The 12187-nt window shown below is 31.9% G+C and overlaps 1 protein-coding gene across 11 annotated transcripts in view; it reads left to right on the top strand.

Moving 5' to 3' along the window:
* LCORL (ligand dependent nuclear receptor corepressor like) overlaps positions 1–12187 on the top strand; it is a 122893-nt gene that overhangs the window by 38873 nt on the left and 71833 nt on the right. For 7 of the 11 annotated variants that reach the window (XM_019744436.2, XM_019744431.2, XM_074321726.1 and 4 more), the window contains exons 3-4: positions 8142–8221; positions 9126–9255. In XM_019744436.2, coding sequence (XP_019599995.1) covers positions 8142–8221; positions 9126–9255 — 210 coding nt within the window. The remainder of the gene's footprint in view (positions 1–8141; positions 8222–9125; positions 9256–12187) is intronic. The other 4 variants (XM_074321707.1, XM_019744432.2, XM_019744434.2 and 1 more) reach the window with 1 other exon arrangement.

The raw sequence follows: 12187 nt of genomic DNA, 5'->3' as shown, positions 1-12187 counted from the left end.
GTGGCCATCTGAAATTTTGTAGTAATTTATAAAATTTTGTAGTTCATTTATAAAATGGGTAGTGCTAGTATAGATTTTCTACTTTGATTTTGACCAAATTATTTCTGAACCTTGTATCTGGACAGTGCTGTTACCTTCCGTTCTTCTCTGGTACTCTCCATTCTACTAAGACCCAAGGTCCCAGTAGTCCTAAAGGTAGTTCTCTCTTCTATGTGTATATAAGTTTTTTGAGTTGAGGGAGTTCCAGTGACAGCTGGAGTAGTCAAAAGTTTTCTGCTCATTTTTTATCAATGTTGAACAGGATAGTTGAGTTATGAATCATAGAGTTGAAAGTATCTATGAAAGATCATTTGTTTTAACCACCCATAGTCAGTCAAATGAATGATATCCATGCAGAACATGACTTTAAGGATGGAGTCTCCAAAATGTAGGTGTTCTGGTGTTTTATCATTCTTAGGGCTAAGATCTTTTTTATGTATCTCTTAACCTTGTAAATATTTCTCACTTTATCATAGTTTAACACTGAATTAAATATTTTTACCTGATTTATTTATAAGTAAGACTGACTAATTGTAGTTTCACCTATTTGGGCTTACAAATGAACAAAGGAAACAAATCTAAACAAACAGGAATTTAACCTATGCCTGATATTTCTTCAGCCTTCCTTTCTTAACCTGCTGTTCTCATTTATGTCAGAAGTCAGTATTATACTTAATTGCCCTCTGATAACCCAAGTTGCAACTTGTGTCTTTTAGCCTCTTGCTTCCCCCACTTTCATTTATTTACTTATATTGTTATGTATATATTTAAATATTTATGTTCTTTCAGAAATAGTTTATTATACAATGTGTGGAATGTTCTAAGGAAATAAACGCATGTATTTTATTTTTAGACTTGTATTTCTGTAGTATACAAGTAATACATGTTTATTTTAGGAAGTCAGAAAATACAGTAAGCCAGAAAGAAAAAAATTAGTTCCATGACCCATAGATAACTTTTAACATTTTTATATAAATGTAAAATATATGTTTGTATGTATTTATTATTTTATTAAAGTAGTATGTACTGTATATACTACAGAGAATGCCAAGAAATGTATACATGTTTTGAAGAAAGGAAAACTGTATTAAAATTGTAATACTCGATATATACCAATAACAAAAGATGACAAGTCACGTTTGACTTCTGCAATTACAAGAGGTGCTCAGAGTGGTTACCATCAGCGTCCAGACACTTTTGATTACAGCGAACTACTGTTTGAGCAACGCTGACCAATGTATCCACTTGTATACATTTTTTTGGTACCCTCAGGGGTGCCAAAGTAGTATATACTACTTTAATAAAAGAATAAATTTGGCAGGTGCGAAAAAAATGTATACATATCACTTGTATTCATCTTTTGTTATCAGCATATATTATTACAATTTTAATACAGCTTTTTTGTTCTTAAAATGTGTATCCATTGTTTTGGCGCCCTCTGTACAGTGTGTGTGCCTCCCGTCACAAGTACATCATTGGGATGTATGAAGTTCTTGATCAGTTCTTCATGGCTGCACAGTATTTCATTGTGGGTCTATTATAATTAAGTAATTTACTATCCCATTGTTGTATATCTTATTCCATTTATTATTTGATTCTGATAGATCTTATACTTTATGTCCTCTTTTGTGCTTTTTTGGTGGGGGGTTTTATAAAATTAGCTAAGGTTTGGGACTCAGTCTTTTTCTCACATACGCACATACTTACTTCGTTGCCCTTTCATACCCCAAATGTTCTAACTTTTCTCCAAATTTCTTAGGTAAATTCTTCCTCTTTTTTCTCTTCCTTTTATGAATTATAAAAAAAGGCTTCTAATCAAAGTTACAGGCGCAAGAGTGATGATATTAATTATAGTAATAAATCTGTATCTGTACAAGGGTGAAGACAGCCACATGTTGAAGGAAAGTTAAACCAGTGCTGTTAGTGTAGAGCCTTTTGAAAACGCATGTAGATGCTATCTAATTTTCAGTTGTTGTAAACAAAACAGAAGGCCTAGCTTTCTGTCTTCTTTGACCTGTTCTCTTGACTTTCTGTCCTTTTGAGAAAAATATACTATTATTTCTTTTTGGAGTAAGTCTCCAAAGAAACTTTGAATGTCATAAACTTTGCACTTTTGTCTACTCCCAGAAAGGTTCCCTGTACTCTGCCTCTTTTCCTCCTTCATCTCCCCAAAACTTACTTTTCCTGCTGTCACAGAACTTTAGTCAGTCCTTTCTAATGTCTCATTGGTGAGCCAGTTTCTTTCATCCATGGGACCATCTGATTTTCTTGCTCTAACTATGGATATTTACAAAATGATGAAAAGAGTACAGTAAGCCTGTGTAAACTGGCTGATAAGATCCCTACTGGTTTTTCTCTAGGTGGGTCCCCATTTCAAAGGGAGATTATATCAGAGGTCTGCAAGCTGTAGCTTGTGGGCCAAATCCAGCTCATTGAATGGTTTTTACATTTTTAAGTAGAAAAAAAATCGAAAGATTAATATTATGTGACATGGGAAAATTGTATGATGTTCACATTTAATTATCCAATTAATAAAGTTTTACTGGAAACAGCCTCTCTCATTTGTTGATGTATTGTCTATGGCTCTACTTCCACAGTAGAGTTGAATGGCTTTAAAAAGAGAGTGGATGGCCTGCAAAACCTAAAATATTTACTCTCTGGTGGTTTATAGAAAAGGTTTGCTAACCCCTGACTTATACCACTGTCTGAGATTTAATGGTTTTGGCTTAATATCTTTTTTTCCAACTGTTAACACTATGATGATGGAGACAACAAAACTACTTTTTAATAAGATTTATTGGATCAAATATTTGGAATGCTTATTTTGTGTTAGGAACTGTGATTAGCAACGAGAAAAGAAAAATGAATAAGTAGGATCTCTTCCTCCTAGGAACTCATGGCCTAGTATTAAATCAAAAGTCAGTCATTTTCTAATATGAGTTGATTATTTATATGAAAGCCAGAGAATTTAATACTATTTTATAGTTATTTATATAAATTATAATACTAGCTTTTATTAATGTATACACAAAGACTTATCTGAATATGTTCATCATAGTGTTTATAATGCCAAGATTAGAGAAACAGGCTTAAATATCCAACAACAGGATATTGATTAAATAAGTTACGATATAGCTCTTTAATGGACTATATTTATTTTTAAGTGATTTAGAAGTATATTTGAGCATGGAAATACTTATGATAAATAAGCATGGATATACTGTGATTGTAATTTTTAAAATAAGTAGTATTTTTAGAGCAGTTTTACATTTATAGAAAAATCGAGTACAAAGTACTAAGAGTTCCCATATACTCCCTCTTCCTGCCTCCTCTTAGATTCCCCCATATTAACATCTTTCATTAGGGTGGCACATTTGTTAAAATTGATGAAGTAATATTGATGCATTATTATTAACTCAAGTCCTCATAGTTTACATTAGGTTCACTCTTTGTTGTAGTTGTGTGGGTTTTGCCATATGTACAATTTCATGTGTCCACCATGACAGTATTATACACAGTTTTACTGTCCTGAAAATCACCTGTATTCCACCTTGTCAGTCCTCTCCCTGGTCCCCAAACCATGTTAAACACTGATCTTTTTATTGTCTTTATAGTTTTTTCGTCTCCAGAATGTCATATAGTTGGAATCATACGGTATTTAGCCCTTTCAGACTCACTTCTTTCACTGAGCAATATGCATTTACGGTTCCTCTATGTGTTTTCCTGGCTTCATAGCTCATTTCTTTTTATTGTTGAATAATATTGCCTTGCATGGATGTACCACAGTTAGCCTAGTCCATTCACCTATTTGAAAGACACCCTAGTCACGTTCAGGTTTTGGCAATTATGAATAAAGTAGCTGTAAGTATTTATGTGTAAGTTTTTATGTGGACGTAAGTTTTCAACTCATTTGGGTAAATACCTAGGAACTCCGTTGCTAGATTGTGTGTTTAGCTTTGCAAGAAGCTGCCAGACTATCTTCAAAAGTGGCCATACTATTCTGCATTCCCACCTGCAGTGAATTTTAAGTTCCTTTTTCTCTACATCCTCACCAGCATTTGATACTGTCAGTGTTTTGGACTTTAACCATTCTATTAGGTGTGTAGTAGTATCTTGTTTTAATTTGCAGTTCTCTAATGGAATATGATACTGAATGCCTTTTTTATATGCTTATTTGCTCTCTGCATGTCTTCTGTTCAGACAGGTTTTGGTATTTGGGTAATGATGGAATCATAGAATGGGTGAAGAAATATTCCCTTTTCTTCTGTTTTCTGGAGCAGATTATAGAGAAACCACCAGGCTGGTGTTTTCTTTTTTGGAAGATTATTAATTATTGATTTAATTTCTTAATAGAAACAGGCCTGTTCAGGTTATTTTTTCTTGTGTGAGATTTGGTAAATTGTTTCTTTCAAGGAATTCATCCATTTCATCTAAAGTTATCAAATTTGAGGGCAACTAATATTCGTAATATTCTTTTCTTACATTTTTAATGTTCATTGGCTCAATAGTGATGCCTCATCTTTTATTTCTGATGTTTTCTCTCCTTTTTTCTTGGTTAGCCTGGCTAGAGGTTTATTAATTTTATTGATCTTTTCAAAGAATTAGCTGATCCTAATTTTTTAAAAGGCATAGATAAACTGGAAGGACCTACTACAAGTGTTAATCATTGTCTCTGGATGATGGGATTATGAATAACTTTTCTCTGTATTTTTCAGTATATCTAATATGTAGTTCCGTAATGAAAAATTAGTTTTCATTATACTGCCCAGTGTTCGCTATCTTTCTTCAAAATCAACATAATTATAACCAGTTTTTCATGACCTTCATGAAAAATCTAGTTCAGTACTTTTTTTTTTTGCACTTTTCACTGAGATTTGTCTTTGGGAACTCCAATTTTCTTTCCTATGGTTAAAAGGTACTGAAGAGAATAAAAACATTCAAAAGAAGTGTGATTACTTAAAATAAAATAAAAATAACTCCTATTGGACTTACTAGGTGTTTTGTGTATGTTTTTATGTAATTTTCACTATAGCCTATAAACTGTAGTTCTTATTATCCTCATTTTACAGATAAGGAAATTGAAGCTCAGAGAAAGTAACTTGCCCAAAGCAATATCTAGAATGTGGAAAGCCCATGGTTCAGTACTAAGGTTCTCTAATTTCAAACTCTGTTATCTTTCTTAGATTATGTCAAATTATTAGAGAGAGACTTTGACCACAAGAATACATATCCACAGTAGAAAGGTTGATCTATGACAGTCATTTACTGTCAGTTTTCATTATGACATTGCCTTTTATTAATAAGGATGTTTCTGTAATTTAACCCTTTTGAGCTTATACCTTCATGAGTTAAAATGAGAGACAACTTTTTTAGAGAAGAATATCTTACTCATTGTCAAATTTTGTTTGAGAGTTAAAATGAATGTTTTGTTGTAGTGTTTATTTAATTTTTATGACATGAAAAGATAACCTGAACAACGGAGTAATCTGGCCTACAGTTGATTTTTCAAAATCTGTTTTCCCATATATAAAAATGTATCCTACCATGGTTGATTTGGACTCAAAATCAAAAGTTGCCATAGAGTAATAATTAAATATGTGTAAGTAAAGTCATAGATTTTTGAACCCAGTACAATTTAATGGCATTTATATAATCATTGATTATTCAATGCCATTTATTTAACTATGTAGATATTTATTTTAATTAACATTTCCTTGAAGAACTGAAATAAATGAGGATTATTTCAGCATGCCCAATTTATCTCACAAGTGGTAATTGGTTTAATTAATCAAAAGTTGTTTTTTGAATCAACATATCACTCAAACGTCATGAAACCTTATGATGTTTTTTTAAAAATACCCCTTTTCTAGGCCTACCAGCCATTTTTCAAAAATCTCAAAGCTAAATTGCTTTCGTATTCCCGATTTATGAGGTCATAATAAAAAACAGTTAAGATTTCATTGATCAAAATTGTGTTGTGCTTCGTATATGAGTCAAGTTCTTGCTACAGAAATGCTGCATAACAAACAGCTTCAAAATCTGCTTCATATTTATGGGTGATCTGATTCACTGGACTCCAGGCTGTGCGTGGGGAGCACATCTCAACATTCCAGGTCACAGACTAAGGAGTAATGACAAGTTCTCATATTGAATGGTGGAAGCTCACGAGAGCTGGGGGAATTTGCTATGCCTTTTGAAGCCATAGCTTGGAATGGTAAACTGTTACATCTCTCATATTCACTGCATTGGTCAGAGAGTTCTGCCTCCCTCCTTAAGAGACACTGCATGATCCTACATTCAAGAGTGTGAATGTGTGATTCTGTTCCAGGGACAGAATGAAAGGTTGAAAAAAATTACAAATGTACATAGCTACAGTTCTGGGTTTTTAATTGTATAGATTGTATCAATCTATGCAATCTATGCAAAATTTTGGTTTGTTGGGTTGTTTACAAACAGTGATCAGTTTTCTTAAGTAGTTATTAAATTAAAATGATCTATTTTCTGCAAACTAAACTTATTACATATGCTTATATGTGTGATAGTACAGTATTTAAAAAATAGGTCGCTGATTCTACCTTGTTAATAATTAGCTTTTGTTTGGTTTTTGTAGTTTATCAAGTATTTTCACATATTTTTCATTTGATCCACAAATAAGTTAGGTGATGGGATCCTTATTTTGTAGGTGTGGAAATTAAAAGAAAAACTTTGTGGCTTGCTGCTAGTCAGCTCCATCCCTGATTTCTGAAGACTTCAAATACAGTTATCTTTCCATTACCCTATAATGGATCTTATGTTCCAATTCCCTGCTCTTTCCAAGTTTAGATAAATAGTGGGAATATTTCTGGACTACTGCCAAAATCAAAGGAAGCTATTACTACACTATAGTCCAACAAGTTACATTATTTTTTATCCTGACCTGTATTGATCTGGATTGATTCAAGAGTATCCTAGGGGCTGATTCTAACTAGTTATTTATTTATTATCACTTCAAAAAAGATAAGCTTATTATATGTGTAGTTTAGCAGAAACATGTATTAAAAACTTTATTGTGTATTTCAATAAATTTTATAAGAGAAAATTACTGTGGACACCAGTGCTTTTCAAATTAGTGCCAGTGTAGCTGTCTCAGATGATCACAGTTTTATGACTCGAGATTCTACATATGAATTTATTTGGGAAAGAAAATTGAGGGGAGTTTGAAAAATCACTATATTAATTATAGTTGGGATTGCGATGTTAATACCTTTATAAAATTCCTTCACTAGAAAAATATTTTTTACACAAATACTCTAGCTATAGTACAGTAGTTGGATTATAAGGAATATCCTTCTGGAAACAAAAATCCATGTGTTTTGTTGAATAATATAACTTGTTGACTCTTGGAACAAAGCGTTTAAACAATGTAATAAAAATCTGATATGACCTTTTTAGCTATGGCTTTTTACTTTTTTTCTTGAGCGAGCGTTCCATTTTCTCTCAAATCTGTGGGCTTTTCAGGTACTTTACTCCATTTCTCTGTTTTATGTTGTCTTTCATAATAGGCAAAAAAAAAGTTTTGTTAAACTTATTGGGGTGACATTGGTTAGTAAAATTATATAGATTTCAAGTATACATTTCTATAATATATCATCTATATATTGCTTTGTGTGTTCACCCAGAGTGAAGTTCATCACCATATATTTGATCCCCTTTTCCCTCTTCTGCCACCCCCTCCCCCTAACATAATACGCAAAATTTATTTCCCCCCCCGCCCCATCTCTGTTCTGATTTCTTTCATAGTGAAAATAAAAAATTACTAGACAATGATAAATTGGATCTTGCAGAAAACTAGATGATACTTAAAACCCTATTGTTGGAAAATTAATTTATCACCAGCTCATTGTTCTTGCTACTTTGTCCCACAGTAGTGCAAAATTACTCTCCTTACAGCCTTCTATGTGTATTTTTTTTCTAGATGTCATCAGTTTAATTTTAAAGTTAGGCCTTTTCCCCTTATTGTTAGTAGTTAGTTTTTTTATATGAGCCATTGCTCTGGAGAGTGGTAATTTTATTTGTTTTAATAAAGTTAGTGTATTTAATGAATATTTTTCCCTCTTTTAAAGACTGTGAACCAGAAGAACTGACTGACTGGTCTATGGATGAAAAATGTTCATTTTGTAACCTACAGAGAGAAGCAGTCAGTGTAAGTTTTAGTGCTATGAAATTATTTCTAAACTAATTGCACAATTGTAACACAATTTTTTTAATTGAATTTGTTCTGAAAATTGGTAACTTACAGTAGAATTTAAATACTTGATTTTGGTAATGAGAAGAATATTAAAGTCTTATGTCAGAAGTCTAACATTTAGCTTAACTTGCAAGTGAAAAATCCCAAAACACTCATCCTTTTTGCTTATTTCACATTTCTTTCTTATAGCTCCCTGACTTATGAAGTTCAGTTCAGATGTATTATGTATTTATATAGACAAGGGTGAGCTTGGAGGCCTGGTTTTATCTGAGACCACCCTACAGTCAGATTTCTTAGGAATCAGTAGTTAGGAGGGTAATGTGGCACTACTTTTTAGCTTTTCACTTTCTCTTGAAGTCTTTTAGATATCGTAATTATCTCCTGTGAAAATTATTAAATATTAGTGTCTACTGTAAACGGAATAAACTAGACAAGCAGCATCTTCTTGTATGGTGGGAAGTTCTAATTCTTTATGTACTGTTGTGAGAGGGCTGTGAAGAAATGAGAACTCAAGAACCTGTACCCATTTGGTCAGATTAGTAGGTAAATATATCTGCTTTGTTGTTAAAACGCTCATTGCTGGCATGCTATGTAATAAATTTATTTAGCAACATATTTTATCTGCTCTTCCTTTTTTTGACTATAGTTTCGCTAAGGAATAAGGCTGATTTGGCCCTCTATCAGAGCTAAATTTCTTTGTTCCTGACTCCTGTTTCAAATTTTATCTTTTCTATATAATTTGATATATTTAAAAGGTAGCACAAATGAGCATTTAGAGATTTTTTTTTGCCATTTTTAATGGGATATCCTACATTTAAATAAAAAGTGATAATTTTATGTTGTTTTCTTGTAATTTTAGGATTGTATACCATCTCTTGATTCTTCACAGTCAACACCAACAGAGGAACTATCATCTCAGGGCCAGTCCAACACTGAAAAGATTGAATGCCAAGCAGAAAATTACCTAAATGCACTCTTTCGAAAGAAAGGTAATATTGGTATACTTTTGTCATTTAAAATTTGCAATAGATTTCTAAAACGTTTGAGTTTTTCTCACACACAAGTTTTTTTTTTTAACATGTCAATTTCTGTTTTGTTCTTAATTATTTTTATCTTTATCCTAAGTTTTTTTCATACTTTTAGTGACATTAAAATTCTCAATCACTGTGGAACTAGTCTTCTATTAGATATTCCTTTTCACCATTCTATTCTCAGATCTCTCCTTGACTTCTGGTCTTGCTTATTTCATTGCTATTCTCAAGACTTCAAAAGTTATTTCGTGTTCAGTAAATGATAGATATATTACGTTGCAAAGCTGTCTTTAGAAATGTAAAAAATTATATCATTTATCAGCCAGGTTGGAGTATATTTGCTGGCTTGTGATTTCAGTATTTCTTTGGTAACTTGAAAATGCTTACTTGACATTAAAATGTCAGTGTTCTTTTTTGCTTCCTATCAATCTAAACTATTTAAACCTAAACTACTTAAACCAAATGAGGCTTGTTTCACTGTGTAAGGCTGATACCTTACACATGTATCAGGCAGAAATAGTTTTTATATCTTAGCTATTGAGGAAAATATAGAACCTCCCATTTTTTTGTTCTTGGCCATTTCTGAAGTAGTAGTTTCTTATTTTTTACCACATAGACCTTTGGAGTAAGTCATGGTGTGGGGGAATGTGGTGTGGGAACAGGGATCATTTTACCTCCCAACTTCCAGAGATTGAGAAAAACAATATTGAATTCTCATCTAGGTGTTGACTCTATTTTACTCCTCTTTGGAATTATGTAACATTAGAGATTTTCTGTTAAATTGTTAACTTTCAGGTTTTAATCAATAATATTGAAAATAGTCCTCATCTTTAAGAAAGGAGGTGTTTGTTTAGTCTTAAGTGTTACGAGTTCTTTTATGGGTTGAAATATGAGAATTTTCTGATTACAAGAATCATTAGTATACTAAAAGGCCTAAAGGTAAGAACTATTATATATTTTTTTAAGTGCAAGGGACTGAAAATCTTTTCCTGTTACTGAAGTACTTAGTGTTGAGAAATTGGCAATGTCATTAAATATTTTCTTCTCAAATTTTTCTGTCTGAACCGATATTAAAAATATTTTACATGCTTTCTTTAAGGATTTTATAAAATTAATGAAGAAATAAAAATAATTAATTTTTATTCTGCCAGTATATTTACATTTACAAGAGGAATTATGTTATAAGAGTTGCATCTCTAAGAGAATTGGAGGAAATGTACACATTTACACACATGCACACAGTGTTTCACTCATTACCCAGTTTCATTTTCCTTTGAGTAATTTGTAATGATAGCTGGAATTATCAGTAACAATAACCTTTAGTTTGTGATAGTATGGAGTTAACCTGTGCTCCATTGCTCTATTAAGGAGTAATCAGTAAAAACTTGGTACTATTTCAGCTGATTCAAGCATCTGGGTCTACAAGAGGTCTCCTACCAGTGGTTGGGTGAGTGTTCATGGATATTTAGTGACCTCTCCATTTGGGGATTCCTTGGTTTTCTTCAGAGGATTTTGAAGGATCACAGAGTTTTTAAATGAAAGATTCTTATTAGTGTTTTTGCTTTACTTCAGGTCTTATATTTGTTAATTTCTTCATTTGTAGTCCATCATAACTTTCCAGATTTAATTAAACATCAGGATTTTTCTACTTGTTTAATTGGCTTTGTTTTTGTTGTTTGTTTTTTAATTTTCTTTGAACAAAATAATTTTAGAGATTTTTCAGTATGATTTGACTAGGATGAGGCTAGTATAACAAAATCTTGTAAATGGTCTTAACTTTTCTATTTGTTTAGTTCATTCTACTATTTACTTTGAAATAAAAGACAAAAAAGTGTTTTTAAAGACAGGAAATACTTATGAGTCTTTGGAGTAGCAAATAAAATGTTGAGAAAGCATGTTGTTGGTGAAGCTTTTATTTGATTCCTGAAAATTTCCCAAACTTGGCCATTTTTAGGAATTCTGGATATTAGTAACATTTAGTGTTACTGATACTTTAAATCTGTTACTAGTTTTAGGAATGTATGCATGTCAATCATCTTGCCAAAACAAAGAAATCTTTTAATATTCTTATTGTAGCTTGTTTATTATCTTTCCTAACTATGGTTTTGTGGATGGTGATAATAATTATAAGCTATTATTATTGAAAACTCACAATTTAGGATAATGATGATAATTGATGTGATCAATTATGTTGAGCACTAAACCCTTTACATGCCTTATCTCATTTAATCCAAAAACAGAGTTAAGAGATAGGTACCCTTGTTACCTTAACAGGCAGAGACAATGAAGTGCAGAGAAATTGTGTCTTTTAGTTCTGTGTGATGGACATTTGAGCCCTCAAGAAGAAATATTAAAAGGTGAAAGGTGTTCTGTATAAGTACTAACTAGATAAATTTAGTACTAAGTAGAAAAACATTCTTTTAAATATTAAGTAGAAAACCCTATTCTTTACCACTTAGCAGCCTAGGACTGGAATTACTTTAATTAAATTAGGCAGACGAGAGAGGAAATATGGAACATTTCTCATAGGTTTCCAGTTTTCCTTTATATGAACTATGAACAGTTTTAGTTATTAGGTCCCTTGTAGTATTTATTTAATGGTAGATCACGGGGAATTTATTACTTAAATACAGTTTGGACGATCCCTTTATTTGGAAACTAGTCAAAAATACTCTTTCAGGTTAAATAAATAGAATTGGCGGGAAGGGAAATTTTTAATACAAAGATTAATTGTTAACTAATTTTGTATTTTCTTTACTTTAGAAGTTTTTCAGATTGAATTTCTTCTAGAAGTTAACCCTAAAATTATCTAGAATGCTAGAGGAGAATGAAAGCTCCATAATAGCAGGGACTATTTTGTTAATTGCAGAATCCTTCATTTCTGCAGTGG

This window comes from Rhinolophus sinicus, linkage group LG02 (genome assembly GCF_036562045.2).
Source record: "Rhinolophus sinicus isolate RSC01 linkage group LG02, ASM3656204v1, whole genome shotgun sequence".
Lineage (NCBI taxonomy): Eukaryota > Metazoa > Chordata > Mammalia > Chiroptera > Rhinolophidae > Rhinolophus > Rhinolophus sinicus.
The sequence above is the reverse complement of the archived record's forward strand: the minus strand, read 5'-3'. Positions and strand labels throughout refer to the sequence as shown.